Source organism: Pterocles gutturalis, unplaced genomic scaffold, assembly GCF_000699245.1.
Source record: "Pterocles gutturalis isolate BGI_N339 unplaced genomic scaffold, ASM69924v1 scaffold10224, whole genome shotgun sequence".
In the NCBI taxonomy this organism is placed as follows: Eukaryota; Metazoa; Chordata; class Aves; order Pterocliformes; family Pteroclidae; genus Pterocles; species Pterocles gutturalis.
Window position 1 is genome coordinate 20,475 of NW_010133241.1, and position 24,280 is coordinate 44,754.

Here is a 24,280-nt window from a genome sequence, read left to right on the forward strand (position 1 = left end):
ATTCCCCTTTGTCTGACGACAAGAGGATGCGAGGTGCTGCTGCTGACAGACTGGCACTTCAGAAGGCTGCTGCACAGGCTGAACACGAGCAAGGGCTTGCAGACCCCTCCTGGCAACTTTGAACTACTAAAGTGAGGACCACCGAGCGCGGAGAGGCTGCACAAGGATGCTCTGCTCCAGCAGTCCTACGGGGACACTATTGCACACTGCAGAGAAACTGAGTCACACAACCTTACTCTAGTCACCACTGCATTAGGTTTAGGCTGGCCTAAGTCCATTGACTTTGAGGGTCATTTTCTGCTTCTGCCAGAAGAAATTACAATCAGTCCCCAGAGGATATGTCTCCTTACAGTGATAGTATGAGCATGATGGGATAGGACCCAGGAGTCCCATCACACAGCCTTGTACTTAAACCAAAAGAGCTATGACTTTCCCTCCTGGGATCTAAATAATAACATCCCTCAAAACAGCATTTCCCCACTGATGAGCACACAGCTCATATGCTCCCCTTAGTCGCCTCTAGGGAACCGTCTGAAAGCCCAAAATGCCTTGAGTTAGTGGTTTAAGGACTGTGCTTAGGAGCACTGCTTGTCCTAAGGGAAAAGAAGGGCTTGTGCTCCTACGTGAAGCTGGAAAGGATGCTGCCTTTCCTTTGTACCTGGTAAGAGACTGCTGAGCTCTTGCCAGTGTCCCCAAAACTGTCACCGGACCCACCTGCCTTTTCAAAGCCCCTCTTCTAGGCTTGGTTGTGTGGCAACCTCTACTGCAAATGAATTTGGAAACAGGATAATAAAAGCAAAAAAGGTGTGGCTACTCACATGAGCTACTAACCTACACGCTGGCTTTAAAAATCGCAGGACACACTTTACTCCCTCTGACCACTACGATGCAGAGCCTGCTTCTGCCATGTTAGGAGAGTTATGCAGAGATGAATATGGTCTTGCTGAGGTGAATGCTCCAGCATCCAGATGCACAATTACCAGCAGATGTATGGCTGCAGAGCCCAAGGGGGTGTGCAGTGTACTGACTATTAATCAAATCTTGCTTTTAAGCCACAAACTGCACATGGGTTTGGGAAAGACATATTTCAAAAAGCTTTACTTGCCTAAAATAATCTCCAGAAACAAGCCTAAGCCTTCTTTTTTCATTTCAAAAACCCATCTGTGCAAGCAAAACACTCTTCAGATTGTCAAACAGAAGGCAGGCGAGTCTCTCCCCATCCCCTTTCCTCCTCTCACAAACACCACGAACACCTCCATGGAGCAACAGGGTGGAAAACCTGCCCTGCAGGTCTCCGCTGTTTTGAGCTGCTCTAAGCACCAGAAGAGACCCTGCCACCACAAACTAGGTGAGATGAACCCTGGGATGCCACACGCTGCCTGTGGGACCCTCTCCAACAGGCACCAAACCGGCAGCAGGAGAGAGAACAGAAGGCACTGGGAGCAGAGGGGCAGCCAAACCCAGCCTGGCAATGACTTACATTCAGCTTTGGCACAGATGAGGCAGGCAGTGGTGCAGTTAAAGAAGTTCAGGATTCCTGCCACGGCCACGCTGATATCGGTGTTGCTGGGGTGGAGGTTGAGGGTGGTGAACCGCTGGAGCTGCAGCTTCAGGAACTCCTCTGGCGCCACTTTGAAGTGAGGAACCTAAGTGGGGAGGAGGGGAAAGAAAACATAATTAAAGCGGAAAAAGAAATAAAAACAAGTAAATCTACCATAAAAGACCTTTGGTGTGAAATGCACAGCAGGCAGAAAGTAAAATATCCCAATAAAACTGCAGAAGCATCACCGGAGTGGAGAGAAGAGGGTGGGATTTGTGCGAGAGCAGAGGAAAATAATTATCACAGCAACAAGAAGCCATGCGAAGGAGTGGATCAGGAAGTCTTGCTGAGCCACTCAGAGAAAGGCAACAGGGGCTGTGATTACAGCACAGGAAACCATTCCGGATGAGTTCAACCTAATTAGCCTGGGCACTAATTGTAGCTGGGCCCACACTTCATTTCGGGCTTACTGCCTGGGAAAATACGGAGGCTGCTTTGCAGGCAGGCAGGAGTTACACAGCCCATGCTGGAGACCCCCAGACCTTGGCTGGGCGCTAGATGGATGAAGTGCTGCAAATCCACCTCTGCCTGCAGAACCGATGTGTTGTCAGGTAATTAGGAGAGATGAAGGGAAGAACAAGATGACCCTGCGCTGGCAAGGCTCAGGAGAGAGAGGAACAGATGCAGCAGCCAGAAGCTTTGGGCTTTTTTGATCAGCAGAGAGCTAACAGGTGGCTGTACGGCAGGCAAGCTCCAACGGGACCGTAACTGCGAGTCCTAATAACGCTGCACATGTCATTAATACAGGGGAGCAGGAGGCGGGAGCGGGATGCCGTTTCCCAGGGAATGGGGAGAAGGGGGAGCAGGGGAGCCGCACAGGAGGCAGCTCTGCTGCACACCGGGCAGTTGGTGTAGGGAGAACGGGTGGGCAGGCAGGTCACGCTCAGACACCAGGGGTTCAGCCAAATACGGAGAAGAAATATTGTTTTCCTTTTGCTGAGTGAATTATTTGGAAGAAATAGAAGACAGAGAAAGGGAAACATCTGCTTCTGCTTCATTAGAGGAGTGTCAAGTCCCCTTTTCCTCCATTATTAGTCCTTCCGGAAGCTATCATCCTATGCCTCCCACCTCTCTCCTCTCGGGAAAGGCTATTAGTAGCTTGTGATGGCTGCTTCATTGACAGCATAAGCTGTTTGGTTAGCAAGAGGAAAGTTAGAGTAATAAGCTGTTATCTGCCTTGATTTCACTCTGCAGCCCTGATCCTGGGCTCTGCTAACACGGAGAGAAGCAAAAGGCAAATTCCTTTAACCAGAGCAGACAAGGCAGCTCCAGCACAAGCGTGCCGATCACTCTTGGGAGCCAGATGGAGTCTGAGACTTGCAGCAACAACTGCTAACCGAGAAGAGAGAGATGGAGACAGAGGTGAAGGCAGGCACCACCACGGCAGCTCCTGCAAGTGTCCAGAGCTGATCGTGGCTCCGGAAATCTTTGGGCCAAACCATTAGAGGGGTAAGGCAAGGCAGGAGACACAGGTTCATCCCCCAGTTATACCACAGGTGAACATCAGGCCAGTCACTCCAGCATCTGGTGCCTCAGCGGTAAAATGGGGACACTCTGCTCTACCTGACGGATGGCTGCAAGTACAACGGCTCTGGCTGGGTTGCTGTGTCACGTTTAACACAGCAGCACCAGCTGATGCTACTGTGACACAAAGCACAGAGAGTTACTGCAGATTTACATCACTAGGAGGGCAGCCAACATCAAGCTTGAGAATCAAATACCTCAGAAGTGCACTAGCACTCACCTTTCATTTCTGAAAAAAAAATGAAGAGACTTAGATCAGAGACTCAGGCTGAATATGAATTTCAGGGGGAAAACACTTGCAATCTGTTACTGCAGAGCTGCCTTTGCCTGGGATGGAGCACATGTCTGGGATATTTAACTGGAGAAAGCACTATAAAACACTGGAGACCCATCCTGCTGTAGCCCACAGCACTAGGTCTAAAAGATCTCTTCCATCTCTTCAATGCTTCTGATTCTCTGGGAACAAAGAACAGCAGCCATTTGTGAAAGCAAGTTATTTACAGTGCTCGGTTCCAGGCACTCCCTTCCTTGGAGGCTGGGCTCCAGAGAGATTCTGCTAAATGGCTGAGAGATGTTATCTGGCTTTAAAGGGATGAACTATGAGAAGAGAACTCAATTTCTTTTCCCGAGAGCAGAGCCAGATCAGTGTAAGATGGTTCAAGGTTTATAAAATATTAAATCAGGCACATAGTCTGGGCACAGATAAAAAGGGTTTGCATTGATGGAACAGCAGCAAACAGAAAGGGGTGCAGCGTTCCAAGTATGTGCGCAAAGTAACATCACACCCAGGAACTTGGCTGGGATGTGCATCCACCAGGGCAAGCTGAGGTTTCTGCACTCCTCATGGACATGGTTCCCATCAGTGTTGCACGTGAGGGAAGCTGAAGTAACAGGTGATACAGATGAAAACATGGACAAGGGAGGCAGAAGAGAGACAGGAAATGGAAAATGAAGAAGCTGCAAGAATACGTGCATTAGGAAAAAGGGTGACAAACCAAGCTGTCAGCTCTGCTCACAGCAGCCATGGCAGATCATGGGAAGGATGAGAGGGCAGGTATGATGACTACAGCAAGTCACCTTTGCTCAGGATGCCCTGGAGTACCACAGGCAGGTACTGCACTGCCCCTGCATAACGGGGGTAACATCCCTGCTCTGCCTCGCAGCTGGGACGCAAGGACTCAATGCCCTGCAGATGGTGAGGCACGTGGACATCAGCTCGAGAGGGTTTGGGGAGCTGGGTGGAGAGGTGTGCAGGAACGATGACTCAGAAACAGAGCACCAGACTTGAACAAGAACTGCAAGAGGCAGAAGCAGGGAAGGGCAAAGGCAGCGTAAGGCAGGGCTGGAAGCTGCAGCGAGCTGTGCGGCTGGGGCTGGGACTTGGCATCGATGCGAGAGCCTCAGATGAAAGCCTGCAAGGCTGCAGAAAGCCCTTCTGCACAGAAGGCACTGCTGCTCGGTATAGTGGTAAATTAAAAAACCTAATCCATACTTCTGAAATCACCAGCAAAAATGCTGCATTCCCAGGGAGCCCCGGCACCAGGCAGGAGCCAGCGGGAAGCACTACTGTGATCGGAGCCCACCGAGAGCACCTTCGCTTTGAAGAATAATGTGCAGAAGGCAGGGCTGTGGAACGGGTCAGGATCTCTGTGGTGCTTCTTACCCACGGCGGGCAGCTGCCCTCTCTCCCCAGGCTTGCCAGGAACTGCTGGGAGGAAGGAGCCAGGGCTCCTGCATCACCCCCCAGCCCTGGGCAGCTGCTGGGCGCCAGGGCTTTGGGGCCAAGTCACTCAGCACAAGGTCGTAGACTTACTCCACCACGGAACTTTTCCACTTACCTCTTTCTCCCCACAGATATTGCTGATAATAGAGCTGGAGGCTGGGCTTGAGGAAGGTCCCAGGACGCCTACCACTCCTTTTGGGAGAATCTGGCACACTGCAGGCACCAGAGAGAGGAAACACGCATTAGACTTCATCCTCAATTTCTGCACCTTACCAAAGACACAGAATCATCTCCTTCAAACAACATACTCCCTGCCATTTATGTCTCCCTAAAATCCCTCTATTGCTTTTGAAGCACTGTCACCCTGCCTGTGGCACCCTCCTCACTGTCTTTCCCCAGCCCTTCTAATCCCATCTGAACGCCCAAAGCCCCAGTATCCTCATCTCTGACTCAGAACTGGGGTTTTTCTCTTAGAACATCCCTTCTTGGCCCCATTTCCTATAATAAAACATTAGCTAAAGTTTATGGAAGATGCTAAACACAGCCCTGACCTAGCTTCAAAGCATCACCTAGCAGCAAACAAACTCGTATGAATTTCTTCCCCCATCCTCTACAGAGCTCAGTGGTAATAATAAGAATCATGTTACTGTTTTTCATTTGCATTTGGTTTTGTTTTGTTTTTTTTTTTCCTGGCAGTAGTTAATCTTCTGGCTCCATGCCACCAAGGTTAGCGGAACAATAAAAAGACCCTGACAAAATGAAGAAGTTAAATCTCATCCCTCAAGCTTTCTGGGTTAAACTGCAACCTTTTGTCCTTTTAATTCACAGCACAAATTTAGCCGAATGGCACTCCAAGGACTACTCCAGCTGGTGTCACCTCCCCGCTGCCATCCCAATCAACCACAGCGCTCAGAAACGCTCCTCCAGAGCAGCTTGTGCAGGCAAAGCCTCGCGAACAGAAGGCAAGAGCCCCTCGTGCCTGAATCCCCTGACTCTGAAAGGCTCATCTGAGCATGTGCTGGCCACAGCTTTTTCTGAAATACCAGACCTCCTCAGCATGGCCATGCACACTCCTCCTTTCTTCCCGGACAGACAAAGCCACATTTGCTCAACTGGCGCCAAGTGACTGCTTGCTGAAGAAAGAGGATACCACAGGGGAGAAAGGAGGCACCCCAGCTACTTATCAGTTCTGGCAAGAGCAAGCTCACAATGGTTTTATATGTAAAAACTAAACCACCGGATCACAAAGCTGAGATTTTATAGATAGTTGCCTCTTCAGTATCAAATGGCTGGCCTGTTTCAGAGCCCCATCCTCACTGTGGGTCCCTGGCTACCCCAACAGACAAGCTTTTGTGATGGTTGTAAAAAGTTATCTAGACTCAGCTGGAAAAAAGGAGATAGAAAAATCAAAATCAGAACATATTTTTTGTAGTGAAGGGAATTCATCATCAAAACTGTTGCTACAGATCAGAGCAGGTTTCCTGTCAACTTCAAGCCTTTAAATCAAGACTGGACGTGAAACTAGAGCCTATACTGTGCTGGGGGTTTTTTAGAACAGCGAGTTATGGGGCTGAGTGTAGCATTCAACAAGCGAACAGTCCGTTTTCTGCAGAAGATTAGCTAATGAAGGCGGTGATCTCTGGCCTTAGACTTCATAAGTCTCCATAGCCTCATGAGTGGAATATGAGGCCAAAAGCTGAGGACTTAGTTTGTCACTTTGGGGAATTGGCTTTACCAAGTGCTACTTGAAGAAAAAACTCCACATATTACTAGGTCCCGATACATACTGACTGCTCTGACCTCTTACAGAGAGTACCGATGAGACGCAAACATCTTCTCTTGGGTTTTCCTTCCTGCCATGCTCCCTCACCCTCCACCATCTCCATCTGCTACAGAATGAGGGATATTTTTCTGCGGCATCTTCAAAGGAATCCAGCACTTGCTTTTCCTCTGTGCTTAAAAATTTACAGGCACTTACACCTCTTCAGAAGCTCCTTTGAAATAAGAGCACCAGCAATTTGAAAACCTCACATGCTATCTCAGCAGCACTTGTGAGTCCCTCTCAGCTGCAGGAGACCCTTCGGGTGCTCTGCAGTTCAGCATCTAGGAGGAAGGGGCTGCTCCAAGTCCTCTTCATCCCCAGGGCATTAGGGCAAAAGTCCTGGGGGGAATTTTGTCGTGCATGCAGGGGAAAGTTTGGTGAGCACTTTTCTTCTCATATCTGGTATCAAGAACAAAAAGTGGGTTAAGTAGTCATAGCAACAGAGTTGCAACAACTGTCAGAAGAAGAAGACCTGGCTTATCACTACAAGGGTGAAACATCCAGTAAAATTAAGGAAAATGAATGGAAACAGAGTGGAGGTGCCTGAGGCAAAGGTTTCAACAATGTTTGGAAAGCTTCTTCTCTTGTAATCCAAACACATTTCCTCTGTTGCAGAACATTCCCTGATGCTGTTAGCCTCCACGGGGAGAAAAGGCTCAGCCTTGCTACCCTCACTGGCACTGCGGATTCAGACAAGCACTTGCTTAACTGTGAAATCCAACAGGATCACAAAAATGGTGGGAGAGTTCATAGCACATTTGAGCCAATTTCACTGACCAGATATATCAGGCACTTTGAAATATTGGTGTGAATCAATAAAAATTAAAAATCCTTCAGATGCTTGCTTGGTCGCTCTGACTGCTGACCTGCCCTGAGATGTTTGGATTGACAACAAAAAGATGCTTAAAAGACTGATGAGATGTTAGGGGGACAGGGCGACAAGTAGAAAATCTGTCCCTCCCTGGACATCAAAAGGAATAAGGCGTTTTAGATAAAGACATGATTAAACGAGTCATTTTGGATCTCCATAACAGGAGTTGAAGCATTAAACACAAAGAGAGAACAGGCTTTACTTATAATAACAAAAAAGTTCTATCCCTAACCTTTCACTGCAAACTCATTCCAAAACACAGGACTTCAGAGATGCTGCATACGGAAACAGCCAGTGTTTGTCTTCATTCATATATAAGGCTGAAATAGCAAATCATGCGTGAATGTGATTAAGACTGACTCATATTTTACCTGCTGTAGCAATTGTGATTTTGTGGCCCCCTAACAGGAAGACGCCTGAGTCAGTCAGGAGGAAAAAAGAAAGAAAAATAGCTCAACACTGAAATAAAAACTAACTCAAAAAGTCTTTCTTCTCTTGAAGCACTAATTGTGCACAGAGTATCACCGATGGGGTGTAATCACAGCGATCCTAGATCAGTCAGCTAAGCATGCTAGCTGTGATATTTAAGGGTGCTTCAAAGGGCATGAAATTTGGGAACAGAATTAAACAGATATACAACAGCTTTGCAGTCATAGGTTAAACCAGCTAAACTGCTTTTATTAATATTACATGTGATAACAAATATCAGTGCTGTATTAAAGCTGAGAAGTCAGACATTTGAAAGCCATGAAAGCCTTGAAATTTAAGTTAAAGGATCTGATTCTCCTCTGCTACCAGCATAAATCAAGAACAACTTAATACCAGAGCCATGCAGAATCCAGATTTTTCCTTTTGTAAGAAACGCTTCAAGACATTTTTCAATCTGAAGAAAAAGCGAATAACATATTGCAAATTTATGTGAATACTCACTTCACCAAAATCAGATCAGTTTGCTCCAATTTCTACTTTTTACATTCTATAAGTCAGAGTAAAGAAAACAAAGAAAATCACCCTGAGGTGAAAATTCGAAATGGAAGATTGCCTCTTCCTCACTTATCCCATTTCCATGTTCTCCCCAAACACCACACTTGCTGAAATCAACAATTTCTTGCATAATACTTAATTCTCAGCAAATTAGTATTCTTCTGCTTGAAAAACATCCCAACAGAAAATTTCTGAGCAGCGTTACAGGGATGCAAGTGAGAAAGCAAGCCCGCTCACGATCTTTACGGCAGCTCTGCGGTCACTTGGCAATCGAGCCTGTTTCCCGAGCAAAGTTAACCAACAGAAACACTGCTCCAGGCAGAAGATTGATGAGAAAGGAACAAGAACGGAAATAAAAATGCTACTGGTTCTTCCAAAGACATAGAAGGGCTCAGGCAAGCAAGCAATCTTCTCATTTCCGAGGAGGCTTGCTGGGAGATTTGGGATACTTTCAGGGGTAAACTGGGAATGCACTTGGAAAGCCAGGCAGTCCCCGTCCCTTCTGCGCAGCCTGCCCAGTGAGACTGGATTTCCCCTATTGCTGTGCCAAATGAGGGTAAAGCAAGATGTGCACAATCCCGAATAGATGGGAGAGACCAGGAAAAGGCAAAAGAGCTGAGGGATCCAGAAAGGTGGAGAACTGCTGTTTTAAACAGTTCCTGTGATGCTGGATGTGATGCTCTTAACCTGGGCTGCTGCACGGGTGACAGGCTCTATAAATAGACATACAGGTACTTGCTGAAATGCACTTTATTAGCTGAACGCTTCTATAAATAATGCAAGCACTAATTCAGGAAATGAAGGAGCAATCTGCTGATCTCACAGGCCTGTTGAGCCCGTTCTGCCAGTTACCCAGAGCCCTGCTCCTGAGCAGCACCAGATACGGCTCCATGGGGCCTCCCAGGCACAGGGATGCTCAGTGCTGCGCAGAATCAAAACCAAAGCTGCGTGAAAAACCAGCCCACTCTAGACCACCACAACCCACCACAGCTTTCTGGGATACCCTGCAGATTACACAGGCTTGGTACAGAGAACCATTGGGAAACAAGTCTAAAATCCCGATTACTTAAAAGGATTTCTCCAGCTTTTACAAGCCAGCTTGTAATAAAAAATTACAGCACTCCCCTGATCTCTAAAGGTCATCTTAAAAATTATCCTAAAGGGAAGCTATCCTATTCCAAAGGATTTTCCCTCTTACAGGAAGAAGCTATTATAGATCTTTTCGGTTTCTTTCACTTGGGCTCCTGAGAGATCTGTGGAACACTGACCATCAATTCCTTTTTATTCATCAGCATGTGGCTGACATGTCAGGCATCTAGAGGAACACCTGCAGTATAGACCTGATTGCATTAAGGGACTTCAAAGCAACATGGAAAGTATACTGCTCCTTCAAAATTAGCCCTTTTTAATCCACATGATTTTAAACACCACTTGAAAACCTCACTTTGTTTAAACAAACCCACCGCCAATCTAAAGCACTGGAAGAGCTATCAAGTTTGCTGGCACGTGGCATTCTGTGGGGTTTTAAAAATAACTTAATTGCTCTGAACTTGCCCAGAGTCTCCTATTTGCACACCATTAAGTACTTTACAAAGGAGCATCACCTCGTGTATCACTACCTCTGGTTATTGACACGCAGATTAAAGAAAATAATTTGTCCCAAGCCGCTGAGCTGAATGGTGACAAAGCTCATTGAGGACCCAGATCCTCTCAGTCCATGCCAGGGCTCATTTCACACCACTATGCCAAACCCTTAAATGAAAACTGGTCTCAGCACTCACCGTCTGAGCCTAATCTCTGCTTACGTGCCACTGTGCCCCGGTGGTGGATGCACCGGGCAGGGTCAGCCCCTGCAAACGCGTGGCTGGTGCTGAACACAGCGTGAGTGCTGCTGAAGGTCCCACGCACCTCCCGAGGGGATGCTGTGCCTGCATCCAGACCGTACCAAACCTCTGTACCAAACCTGACTGCTCTCTGGCAGCCAGGGCAGGTCTGGGGCTTTGCAGAGACCCACTTTCACGCTAGCACATGTTATCCCTCCAGTGCTGACAGAGGAGCAGAGAGGTGCTTTTTACCCTGTGTACCCCCCTTGACTATCACACAATTATCCTCTGCAGCAAGCGCAGTCTGCCAGCCACCTCGTGCAAGCTGGCAGAGAGAAGATCTGGGGAAAGACCAGCTACGTGGAAGGGTACTTACTGGTTTCTGCCGTCTCATACTCGCTGTCTCGCAGCAGCTCAAAAATGTCCACCTCCACTTTGGCTTTCCCCGCCCGCTCGGGCGCACGGTTGATGCGGTTCTTGGCCAGGGTGATGGAGAGCCTCTCCCCTCTGCTGCACTCCATGGGGTCATCCAGGATGGCAGCTGCAGGAGCAAAGGTGTTGGCAACAGTTAGGCTTGGCAGGGACCCAGCTTGGCTCTGTGCACCCCTCCATCCCCCCTGTCCCCAGCACCCCTTTGGGATCCCCGCTGCCACGCAAGCAGCCATGGCGTTGGCACTCCTGCTGCCGTTATTGTTAGCGCATCCTCCTTCCCACACACGGCCTTTCCCGCCGCTTCGCCCACCTCCCAGGTCTTGCCAGACACGTGGGTGGTGAAATCTCTGCAGCAGTGGCAGTGTTACCTGTCGTCGCACTGCAGCACGACACGGTTGCCCACGCTGCTGCGGTCCTGGCGGTGCCCAGCACCCACAGCAGCACCAGCATCCGCCCGCTCGCCCTGGGTGCTCCTGGAGAGGGACATCCAGCTGTGCAGCCCCAAGCAGCCTGGATTTGGGCACTGCCTCCTTTCCCAATGTCCCCAGATAGCCTTGGTTTGCTCGTTTGAGAAAGTGCCGGTATGGTGCTGATAGCTGGAATATTTCAGGAAGCATGTGGGCAGCCGTGGGTGGGGAGGGACAAATATTTTTCAAACAGAAAGCACTTGACTCTTGAACTCAGCTCCTGGGCCTGCCCACTCAAATCTGCGTTAGGCAGAGGGAGATAGTGTGGGGTATTATTTTTATTTTCTTGACGGAAGGCAAAAAAAAAAATTGGAGCCGAGCATTAATCACAGCCTTTCATTATGCGCTGGCACAGCTTCTGCAGCCCGGTGGGCTTATCCTTGCTAATAGGAGGTCTCCTCCCAGAATGCTGCTATTCAGTCATACCTGGGGAAGAGCAGCATTGGGTTTTGTTGTGTATATTTAGAAAGGCACCAACGCTTATCTTACCTCCCCAAAAATCACTCCAGAGCAATACCATTCAGAACTGCTCAGGTGTAGACGGAGCCACAGCTCAGCGCCGACTCGAGCCCCACACCACGTTGGTGAGCAAAGCAGAGATTAGTGGGCTGTGCTGGTTGGTGTGTCAGGGAAATAGGGAACTAAATACAGCAGCTAGGTGCCTTGTTGAAGCTTTTAAACATGTCATTGTGCTGCAGCAGGTTTGACTTTGTTTTGTGGTTTGGTTTTTTTTGTTGTTTTGGTGGTTTTTTTTTCAGATGGGTAAAACCACAGCGGAGCACATAAATCAGCCTGCAGCTGAAGTAAAGCACATCAGCTCTCAACAGGAGGCATCCCCCCTCCCTAAGAGCAAGGGCTAGGAGCAGAGTCCAAGGATACAGACATTTTGAAGACGTAGCTAACTGGGACCACTGTTAAAGCAGCACGGTGGTGTTGTGCTGCAGGTGGGACTGAGAACATGTTCCTCAGAGGGTTGGTTTGTGCCTTGAAGGTCCTCATTCCTCCCCCAGTGCATTGCCACCAACACAGCCCAGCCGAATGAAGGAACCTGTCTTGGGTTCAGGCTCCTTTTACTTTGGCTTTCCCTTCCCTAAGACTTGCTTTGAACCCACCCAAATCTCAAAGCACAGCCCAATTTCAACATTCAACTTGCATCGCATTTCAGAGCTCTTTTCTCAGCCTTGCTATGCTCATCCCAGGGAGATCTCCTCTCTTCTGACAAAACTCCAGAGCACCTCTGCTTCCCAGTCCTGCCCTAACCCAGGCTGTGGAAGGTAACTAGGTACCAAACCCACTGGTGAAGCAGAGGTGGCCCACGCTACCCTGACTTACTTTCTATCCCAATGATATCCACTCAACAGGTCCTCCTCTTCCTACTTGTTCCCAGTTTTATGGGAGCTAAACTGCATTAAGTACTGATAAAGACACACACAGCAATACTTCTTGTATGATACGCACAGATGTCTCAGCAAACACTCCCAGTCCTTGAGGCGACACCATCTCCTCTGCTCCGCTAAAACACAAGCACCATCGTTATCTGCAACGCTAGGGCAGTTAATCTTCATCCCATTATGCAAGAAAAAAGGTTGTGCTTTCCTCTAAGGCCAGGAGCACAGACCAGAGGTTTTTTCAGACATTGAAATGGCTGGTGACTGCTCTTAATTAACAAAGAAGCTGGGAGACTAAGGTGCCCCAACAAGCAGCTTGCTCAGCTCCCCACTTCTGTAGGAAAGCAGCAGCAGACAGAGAAGAAGTCCTGAACAGGCTCCACTTTCTCAAACACAAAACTGTTTGATGCGTGCAATCTTTTCACTATGGCCCTTCTTCCAGGAAAGGGTAAAGCAAGGCACTTAATCTGATGAAAATCACAAAATGCTGCTATGTTCCAGGTGCTGACATAGCGAAATTAAAGGTCGGTGGTGGGAGAGTGTATGTCAGCATTCTTAGACTCATTATTTTCTAATTTAAACCTTCAAAATCACTAAACTGGGCAATGTTTCCAAGTATATTCTTCAAATGTCAGTTTCCAAACAAAATTCACTTCCACTAGTGTATATTTAAATACATTTCCAAAATGAAAGAGTCAAACCCAAAGCATTTCAAATCATTTTCTCAGGCGACCTAGGCACAAATGTTTGCATAAAGATTTTTGGTGTCTATTCAAGATGGGGCTTTTATTTTTCTTTTTGAAAATCTTGAAAACTTCCCTACAGCTGAGGAAAAAACCCAAACAAACAAACATAAACCCCACAAACCACACAAAAAGCAAAACCACAAACCTTCTTCCCCTACTCAGCTCCGATGGAATGTGAACTTCACAGCCCATCTTGGGGCTGCATGTGCGAGGAAGGGGAAAGTGCCCACAGCAAGCAGCAGGGTTTGGAAAAGAAAGGAACGCAGCTGGACAGCCAGAATCCCAGGGTGGAGGTGGCAGCAGGACTCCTGGACCCCAGTCACAAATCAAACTACTTTGCTGCTGCCTGTCTCCCTGCAGGGCGTGTGATAGAAAACCAGCAAAATTTGTTCACTTGCACTTTGGGACACTAGTTAGTTTCACCAAATATTAAACCAGCCCCCAGAACAGACTAGGTAATGAGGCTGAACTAATCTTTATTTATTAAAGCTAGCGGATGAAAAAGGTCATTTAATGTTTAAAAAAGGTTGGTTTTAAAACTTCATGTCTTGGGACACAGTGCCAAAGCTCATCTAATAGCAGCATCATTAAGTATGAACGAAAATCTTTATAGAAATTCCCTTTCATCTATTCCTGTCTATTAAATATGGGAAGATGCACCAAGTAAATCTTTAATCCTGAAAACTTACAGCAAAGTCTTTGAACTTTGTTGGCCTCAAAAATCACTTCTGTCTTCGCCATCATAATAAATGTCTCCAATCTAGACTGCCTTCTCTATGAATTATGAGAAAAATATTTCAGAGGGAGTCAGGAGCACCTGAGTCTGTGATGCCCGATTCAGGGCTGCTGGGATTTCACAGGGACTGAGAGCCCAACAATTTCAAGATAATTCAGCAAGGACTGGTAGGGGCTGAGCTTTTCTCAGGAAGAACTGTCTGGAAACATCTTTTCCCATAGGATATTCCAATCTTGATAGATAAACATCCTTTACATAGTAATAATTCCGGTTTTATTCAATATGCCCAGGTTTTCCTTACACTGAATACAAAACCCACAAACCCAAGAGGCTACAAACCAGAGGAGTTGATTGCTTTGGGTATGCATTGAAAATAGATGGGTTACAGCTCAATGGGTACAAGATTTGAGGAACAAGTGACTTCAATTGTAAATCTGCATCAAACACTAATTTCAACTGCAACACTCAAAGTTAATAGCTTAACAGCAAGAGCTAGGAAAAAAGTTATTAATGGTAGCCAAAGAAATGCAAGATGGCATGATGGTGCTGTCTGAGAAAAACAGATTTCAGTAACTTTCCTACAGGCCGTCAGTGACTTTCCCACCCTCAGAGGCTGGCAGGCACAGTGGGGGACAGGGATGGGCTGCCCCATGCCGCAGGAGAGCCGGGCGGTGCAGCTGGCTGCAGCATTTGCTGTCCGCTCGAGCAGAGCACAGCCACAGCGGTGTGAAAGGCAGAGCTCAAACTCTTCTGCCTTTTCTCCTCTTACCCTAGAGAAACTTCTCCAGGAGGAGGAAGGACATTCATTTCTCACCCCGAACAATTCAGTCCTACTTCTTTTTGCCAAAACAGCAAACAGGGGGGGACAGGCAGTGCTGTCAGCTGGTGTGCTTTCAGCGATGGAGACAGCTGTCTTCCTGGAGCTGGGCTGAGCCACAGCAACTCATCCTGTTGAGTGCACCAGCCAGTTCACAGGCAGCGCTGAGATTTAATCCTTTCCACCCTCAGTTGGGTTTCAACCAGTGCTGAAGAAGCAGAAGGCTTCCATTCTCCCATTCCCCCAAGCCACGAGGCTCCCCAGAGTGCCACCCGCCACCAGCCAGACTCACAACATGTGCTCTCTGCCCAAGCCTGCTGTGACTGCAAGCTTCACCACATATCACTACTTAATTCGTGATCCAACCAAGATCTAATGAAGTAACATTTTTATAACAATAACAGGCAACAGATGTTACCGGGAGGTTTATACACTGCTACAACAAACAGTGTTCAGCTGACCTTTCTCAGTTAACTTTATTAAGTGTTGTTACATTTTCTCAGATGCTTTGCACACCATTGAGTTGTAAAGCCAGCCTCAGAATCACAACTCCCATCTCAAGTCCGCTGGCTCAAAGATGTAGATTTAGCAAAGCACTGGCTTAGTAAACATGATATTTCACAGTTCATAACCTGTCCCTCCAAGTTAAAAAGACATAAAGCCATCAGCAATATTTCTCAGGTGTCTCCTCTGACAGGTTAAGATCACACCTACAACCTCTTCTGATTTATGCTGTAAACACAGCCCTCAAATCCTCTTATATTCCCGTGATGAATGGGCTCTCAAATTAAGAACTGTAACCTCAGTTCAACCAGACTTAGACACCTAGAGGATCCAATACCTGCCACGGGAGCTGATCAGTCCTTTGATGCAAATCCAGGAACCCTTCGGATCAAAGGCATACCAGGAAAACATGCCATTCTTCAAAGCACTAATGTCCTGCTGGGGAACAGCAGCCTCAGGAGATGTCCTGGGATGCGGAGGGATCACCCCAGACCTGCTTTGCTCCTCCTTGACTACCTGTGCTACCCTCAGCAGCAGAGACCCACCTGCACTGCTCCTCACTTCATTCACCCAAACTGGCTCCAAAACCACGAGGTTCATTTGAGGGGCAGGTTGATTAAAAATAGTTGCAGGATTGCCTTATTTTGCATGTTTCCCCTCTGCTAAATACGGTATCAACCCTTCAGGCTCTCAATCCAGTAAAGGATAAGAAATTTGCAGACTTCCTCATTACAGGGCTGTCAAGTATGGCTCCAGTGAAGAAACAGGTGGGATTCTGTTCCCATTATAATCTCTGAAGTGCTGCTTAAAAATAAAATAAGAAGATATCAATAAGCTGTTACTCTGAGAGGAAAGAGGATCTCATCAAGGTAAAAGAAGACACAAAAACATAAACTCTCCTTCACAAAGAGACTTGATAATGTTTGTCCGAGCGGTGTAACAGAGGGCTATTTATTGCTCTTGACCAACATTTGAAATCTGCATTTAAATGGAGCTTCCCTCTCATTTCTGCTATCCAGAAAGAGTGAATGCAGGGAAGAGAAAGAAGGGGCAACGTGATAAAAAACAGCTGAGGGCTTTAGTTTCTCCTGTTTGAAACTCCACCTCTCTTTTCTCTTCTTTAATAATCGCTTTGTGTATGCAAAATCAGAACAACATTCTCCGAGACTGGGACTTTCCAGGAAGACAGAGGATGCCGTTGCACTTCTCTGTCCTCCCAGAGCCTGCAAAGGTGAGGACCTGGCAGTCACGCTGGACCTGTCACAGCGCTGGTATTACAAAGCCTCCGTTGGGGCAGTTCACCTTTGTGCCCCAGCAAACATCGTCCCTCTGGTCCAGGCAGGTAGAAGCACTGTCCGACTGTTCTGGATGGACACTTACCCACATCCACACAAGGTCAGTCTGTGTGCCTGAATCTTGTTTTCTTAGGAAACCAGCCTAAAAACACTGACCAATGCTGGGAACATTGTTTTCCTGTCTGTCTTTTGTTTCAATAATGTGAAGTTGAATTTCAAAAGGAACTTTTTCTGCCCGTTTTCATGGTCTCAGGTGACCGGCAGCAGCTGTGGTTTTTAGGAGGAGAGCACTGGGAAGCCCTGGTGGGGCCAGTAGACTTGGCAAGACGAGGAAACAAGCAAGAACTTAATTAAGTCAGTGGAGAGTATAAAAACAAGAAAAATAACCACACAAACCCCAAGTGCCACTTCCAGGCAAACAAAAAGAATGAGGAAGGAAGAAACAATGTGTAAAATTCTAAGTTAAGAAAAAAAAAATTCTGAAAAACAAATGGGGAAAGTCCACTAGGATTTATAGTTATAATCATAGATTTGAGAGATGGCAATGCACAGCGCAGCTGTGGGACTCCGCGTTTGAAAGCCAGGCAGCAGCTTGGGGGTGGGAGCGAGCCTGCTGCTGGTGGGGGGGCAGGAAAGGAAACAGCTGCAGAGCCCCAGACGATGCAGGACACTTTCCTGGTACACATGTTCTGTACGTACAAGACAGATGACCACAAAAGCCCAGAGCTCCATCTCTGGAGCTGGCTGTATTTCAGTGACAGCCAAGGCTATTCCAGCATACACACAACTCTCTGCAATACTTTGGGATTTACTGATTGACGGTGATGTAAGGAGAGCAACATTTCCAACACTGACGTGCTGCCTTTTGCAGAGGGAACCATTTCTTGAACCTCCAGTATGCTTCAGGATTAAAGGAATTCGGGGCCCCTCTAAAGCCAGTGGATTTCCAGTTATGTAAGTGGCCACTTTCCTCTTAACCCTCCCTAGGATCTTAGCATTTACAGTTTATCTGCTCTTCTTTCAGCATCTCCCTATTTCAAGGATGTCAGGGCTTTGGCACCGCTTGCTGATCCTTCCTGTCTGGCAAATACAAGTGCATTGCAGAGGATGCAGAGCTTAGACCAAATGATGGAGTGCGTAATTGCCAGGCCCCAGTTCCAGGCTTCCCCCAGCCGGCTGATTAATTGTACACACAGAGAGCAAATAGCCTTGGACATATCCCCGATGTCAAGGCAAGGAAGGGGGAAAAAAACCTGCTGTAGTGGCCGGATCTAGGGTTTTGCTTTGTGCACCAGCTCTATTCTTGATACATATCATCAGCCGTTGCTACTACTACAAATATCTAAAAGATAGATCCAAGGACAAGGACCTGCCATGCTGGATGTAGATACCAGATATGACAATTCCTTTAAAGATACAAGACAGACAAATGATAGGTGGAATGACTTTTATTCTCTCCTAATGGATGAAGAGCAGAGGCACAAAGAGATAAAGTGACTCCTCAAGGTTTTGCAAGACCACGTGGTGAATAAACAGAGTTAATACGCCAAGAGACTTCAGAAACCTTTGTTTAGCACCTTAGACTTTTTATTTAGTGCCACTGAAACTTGACACAAGTGCACCAGAAAAGCCAAGTGAGCACTATTAACAGAGCTGGCCTTTCGACTCACTGCTTTCTGTGCATCTGCCCCTTAGGAAACCTCGCCGCCTACTTCTCACCACCTCCCTACCCCCACACTGCCCAGATGTTGGTGCACAGATGTGCAAGGGAAGAGAGTGTGGCCCAACAGTAGGAGGTGATCACAGAGAAGCTGAGCAGAAGACGAACAAGGGTGGGAAAAGGTGACATTGGAAACCTCACTTCTCACAGAAGATCCAGCTGTATTAAAGTACATGAAAGAGCTCGAGCCAATTATAAAACAATGACATGTGAGCCCTTCACTGACGTGCCTCAGGATTGTTTTCATCTCTTTGCTTTACTGTTAGAACAAACAACTTTTCCTGATGAGTCACACTGAAACGAGATGACAAGGCGCTCACAACGAAGCCCTTCAGATCCAATATCCATCAATCTACGCAGCTTCTATTTATTTATTTTTTGCCACTCAGCCTTCGGCAATTTAATAGGTTATTTTAATGTCTTCCTGCCTTTCCTCTTTAGTGGGCTCTGCTCACTGCATTTTTTTTTCCCCTGATGATTTCTTCCCTTGGCTTCGAAAACAAAACAGGAATTTTCTTTTCCCTGGACTCTGACATGGTTTTCCTCTCCCTTTCCATCCATCTTAGCAGCAAACTGATAATCCATCTAATCCCAGTTTGTATACTTGTTTGCTAAGAAAATGATGATACGTTACCAGAAAAGAACCACTTTTTCTTTCTTTGCTTCTGCACAGCTCCTGTTCAACCCCAAATCAGCACCTGGGCACACCTGCCTTGCACTGAACCCACACTGCAGCTGAAGGCATGACCACAGAACATCAGTGCCCAAGCCAAATGGTCACTTCTGAGACTTAGAGCTGAACCAGCTCAGCCCCACCACCGAGGCTCATCGTCTGCCTTGAGTGCTGAGCCTTCTGCTACCTCCTGCAAATTCCACTGTCTCTAACACAACCTGTGAGTTTCTCAGATGTTCATCCTCACAATACCCCCACGAAGCAAGGAAACGCTACCATGCCCATTTTGAAGAGGTCAAGAAACATGCAGTAACGGAGGGAAGATGAAATGAATTAAGATCTGAAAGTAATGTGCACCAGCTATAGTACATTAAACCCTCATGTGGATGCTCTCATTTGGAAAAAACAGCAGCCCCACTTTGTTGTTAGATTACTTTTTGAGAGAAAGGATCTACAGAGACCTAAGTGACTGAAGTGATGCGGAGTAACAGCCCCGCTCGAGGCAATTTGTCTTATCATCTTCTAGAGACCATCCCTATGTGGGGTGACAAACATTGCCCGCACAGTACATTAAACTCTCATGTGGATGCTCTCATTTGGAAAAAACAGCAGCCCCACTTTGTTGTTAGATTACTTTTTGAGAGAAAGGATCTACAGAGACCTAAGTGACTGAAGTGATGCGGAGTAACAGCCCCGCTCGAGGCAATTTGTCTTATCATCTTCTAGAGACCATCCCTATGTGGGGTGACAAACATTGCCCGCAGAATCCTTGGCACAACAGAAAATAACCACAAAAACCTTAAAAGTTACTCAAACTTTTCCCAAAGAATCTCTAAGGTTTCTAGTACAATGCTCTGCAATGTAGGTAAAGAACAACTTTTAGGCAAACAGCTTTTGCTTTCAGCTTGGGAGCTCATTACAGATTCCCCTACATCTGTGCAATGTGGAAAAGTTTTAAACATGCTACGCAGAAACAGGGAAGGGTGAGTGAAGAGGAAGAAAAAGAAGCAAAAGGCAAGGATAAAGGAAAAGCTCAGATGCGTAGACTAAATTAACTCAGACACAAAAATTCTTATTGAACAAGGTGAGAGAAACCCAAAGGAAAAGCTGCTCCAGACTCCCAGACTCTAGGCGTGATGGAAGAAGGAGCATGCAAAGGCAGGAGTGGCTGGTGGGATCGGAGCGGGATCAGTACCCACTCTGGGTCACAAATGAGATATACCAGAACCAGCCACACTTGTAAAGCAGAGGGTGAGTGGAGTGAATTACATCCCCTACAGTTTGTTACGATGCTGCTTAGAGAGGATACTGAATTAGTTACAGTAATGCAGCAGGGAACTGGATCAGGTTCACAGTGATAAGCTTAATTAAACAACAGTTATCCATAGGCTGTGGTTTATGTTATAAATAAGCAACATTTATACTGATTAATTAAAGTCATGGTTCAGATCATTAAATCCTCCTACTTTCCACCACCTTAATGAGGATACCTGCAAGAGCTGAATCCAGCCACAGACATTGTGACACTTGCAAGCCCGAGCACCTCGCAGAGGGGAGGGCAGGAGGACAGGGGACCTCGCCAAGGCACCCTCCCACTGCGAGAAGGCTGGGACCAGCGTGCACTTCAGTGGGGGGTCCAGGCTTCTCTTGCTGCTGGCACCTAAAGAGTTAGGATTGCTAGCCACAGGCAGCACTCCATTCCCCCTAGTTCTCAAAGTCTGTAAAAGGCATCTTAACACAACGCTGAAAACATCTTGGAGACAGCGAGCTGTGTCAGCTGCCCTCACGGATCCAATTCTTTTTCATTAGCCCAGCTAACAGAACTTGCCTGGAGAAACAGGGCTGCTTTATCATCCTCCCCAGCCTCTTCCCACGTGAGAGATGTCCAGGGCCACCTCCGGGACAGCAAACTGCTATCACACCATCAAACACTCAGACCTCCCTTCCCGTCACGCACTCCTTGCCACCACTCTTCGTGCATCACAGTCTGAGTCTCCACGCTCGAGCTAACACCATGCATGCAGAGCTAAAGGGGGAAAACTGGCCCTTATGAAAGGCTTCATGAGACGAGGTTTAAAGGTGAAGTTCCCATTCAAGCACTGCTCTGAACTGGGATGAATTGAAGCTCGTATCTAACACTTATTATAATTGGAGTATTATGAAAAGAGGACAGACCCTTTCTCCCCTCTTTTTCAACTTTCTGCTCCTGCCTCCCACGGCCTGAGAGGTTTTATGCAGCTCTAGTGTTTCAGAGGGTAGCCTAGTTGCTCTGAAGTGAAAAGCCAGCTTCCAAGACTACAGTTTGCTCAAGCTTATCTATCACATCTGCTCACAAACCCAGTGGTTATTAAAAATTAGAGCTGGTCAAATTATTGTTATATTTTGACCACACAGAGAATATTGTTATCATCCTTCCCTGCTATCCCCAACCCCTCCTCATGAATCATTCATGAATCTGTCCTGATTCCTGCTAAAGAGCTGGGCTCAGAACAGATCTTCTGCCCGGGGAGCGCAGCCACAGCCTGTCCACCTCAGCTATCCCCAAACACAGGAGCAGCCCCTTGGCTTGAGCTGACCTGCCAGGACCGTTCGCGTGGCGCACGACGCGTTACCCTCTCTCGTGACCGTGCAGGGAGAGCTAGGCGGGTGGCTCCTCCTGCCAAAGGCCACTTGCAAATCCTGGGATGGGAACGTACGTGATTTGGTTATATGGTGTACATGCAGCTAACATCAGCAGAGTCAGTCACTGAGTGCAGCCATCATTATCCTCCTGGCTCGCAGTAGTCATCCACCCTGTATGTGCAACGACACCGTAGTCACCTTCCACCAGTGTGAATTACAGGTGGAGAACAGGAGCAGTTCTCTGAGGCTACGAGATCACATCATCTGTTTGCCTGCTGCTCTTTATGGGATGCGAATCAATGATGCTGCAATGGGACATTTGACATTGACTCTGGAGGGAGCCAGGATGAGGCCCTAAGTCACTAATGAGCCCATCAAATGGTTCCAACCAATTCTGCGAGGCTGATTATCAGCTCTCTCATCTCTCCCAGTCTTCTCCCTTCTTCTTAACGCAACCTTACTAGATTGGGAACTGACTAATAACAACAATAATAATAAAATAAACCTCGTTTACGATCAGTTGCAGGATTGGGGATATTTCCTCCATCTATTCACCATCACAGAAATTGCCTTTTAAATGGAAAACAATGATTGTGAGGGTCAAGTTATTACCTTGAAACCTCACATTTTGATACATCCAATGTTGTTCTCTTATATAAATAACAGTTATTACTGTAAAGTGATTTTTCCCTCTTCTGTACTTCCAAAGAGTTCCTGCAGGAGATGGCAAAGAAAATGGGTTCCATTAATACTACACTTAGGCCCTGTTGCTTTCATACTTTAACTCCCATCATTAATCTTCTAATGTGTCTTTAAACAAATGACATTTATTCCACAACTCTCTGGCAGCTATTCTTCCCTGTCTTCTCCCCTCCTGTTCCCCCAATACCCTTTCCCGTGAAGTGGGAGCTCTTTCTCCCCTGACTCATCAGTGGGTGTTGTGCTCCTGCCAGTCAGGGAAAAGCATTTCAGCTCCTGTTCAAGCAGTTTGCTGGTAATTATAAGAAAAATATGAGAGCCCACAATCAGGAAACACACATCAGAAGGAGCTGTGATGGGAGGATTTCTGTCCTCCCTGAAACCTTGCAGTACAGATCACAGGATGACTTTGCTGAAGAGGTTATTCTAAACTAATCCTAGGGTGACAGTCACCTCAGCAGAGCTGGGTCCTTGTGCAGGCTCTTAGCACAGGGAAAACGTTGCCTCTGGCACACAGCATCCTCTTTTGAGCACACTACAAATGCAACTGCCAGATGCCACTTTCATCTGATTTGATGACGATAAACAAGGTTGTTCTTTTCATTACACAATCACAGGGCAACTGAGTCTGCAACTATCAAGTGTTTGCACAGGAGTCTCTGGAGCAGCCTATACACCTGCCTGTAGTGCTCCAGGCAAGCCAAGCCCCTCTGCCACCATTTTCAGCAGAGGGGAGAAGTGCTGTCACCTCCGTTTCATAGGGAGCAGAGGCAGAAAACTGATACAGCCCAATTCTGCGGTGGCATTTAGATACCAATCCTGCCCCTGAGGGGGTAAAAACCCCTTGAAATAGCAAGACCAAGCCTTGGAAGTCTCTGAATGCATGTTTTCTTTTGTGTTCCAGTATTTGTGCAGGACCTGGTATGTGGCTCATGACCACAGTTGTGATATGCTATTAAAGTACAAAATAAAGGATATTAATCACTAGGGTATTACTTTATTTTTCATATAACCAAAATCTAATGCTTGTTTCTGTGTATATGTATAAATAAACTATGGAAAGACAACTTTTGTTTAAAATCAATCAACAAGCTAATGAGACTCCAGCCCTACCAAGAGCAGTGAAGTTCTGTCCCTTTGCTTACAGGAGCTCTGAAGCAGCCACCCTGTCTCCCCTCACTCTGGAGCAGGACCTCATGAGTCCCGGACTCAGGGACCTCCAACAGACCTTCCTTTTGCAACTATCTCAAGAGCAGAGCGTGCACACCCCAATTTCCTTGCCTCTACCAGCCATTAAAATCCACCATGTACCCAGACTGAAAAGGTTGGCAATAGCCACGGTTCAACATTGAGAGCTTAAATTAAATCAATTAGCACCCCCATACATGGCTAATATTGGAGACATAGGAGAGGTTTTATTATCCAAATCGAAAATCAGTTTGTGTGTCCAGATGGTCACTGGAGGCACTGTAATTACCATACTATCACTGTAACTGCCCGTGTTTGGGCCCGTTTCAATGGCACCAGCCCTGTTTATCTGCTTGGAGGAGAGCCTGTGCCATCTGGGCAAGGCGAGGTTCATTGTCTGCCTGGCATCCACGGGATAAACACAGCTCCCCCACTCGCTCAACTGCCATTTATTAATATTGACTCTGAAAAGGCATGAGAGTGACAGGAACAGACTTCTCACTGAAAAGCCATTTAAGAAACCTCTCGGCACAGAAGGATGCCCCGGGGAGGTGCTGGACCGGGATGTGCTGCACACCAGTGACAGCTCTGCACCGCCAGGCAGCTTCCCAGTCCTGGCTGCAAAGAGATGCCCTGGGGCTCTCAG

The 24,280-nt window shown here is 47.1% G+C and overlaps 1 protein-coding gene across 1 annotated transcript in view; it reads right to left on the bottom strand.

Annotated features, from left to right (window-relative positions):
- Nucleotides 1–24,280, bottom strand: part of LOC104467394 (glutamate receptor ionotropic, kainate 4-like) — a gene marked incomplete at its 3' end in the record, with an annotated part of 79,334 nt that overhangs the window by 17,269 nt on the left and 37,785 nt on the right. The window contains exons 2-4 of the mRNA XM_010081160.1: nt 10,724–10,888; nt 4,963–5,060; nt 1,481–1,646 (exon numbers count right to left, since the gene is read on the bottom strand). Of these exons, the coding sequence (XP_010079462.1) occupies nt 1,481–1,646; nt 4,963–5,060; nt 10,724–10,888 (429 nt within the window). The remainder of the gene's footprint in view (nt 1–1,480; nt 1,647–4,962; nt 5,061–10,723; nt 10,889–24,280) is intronic.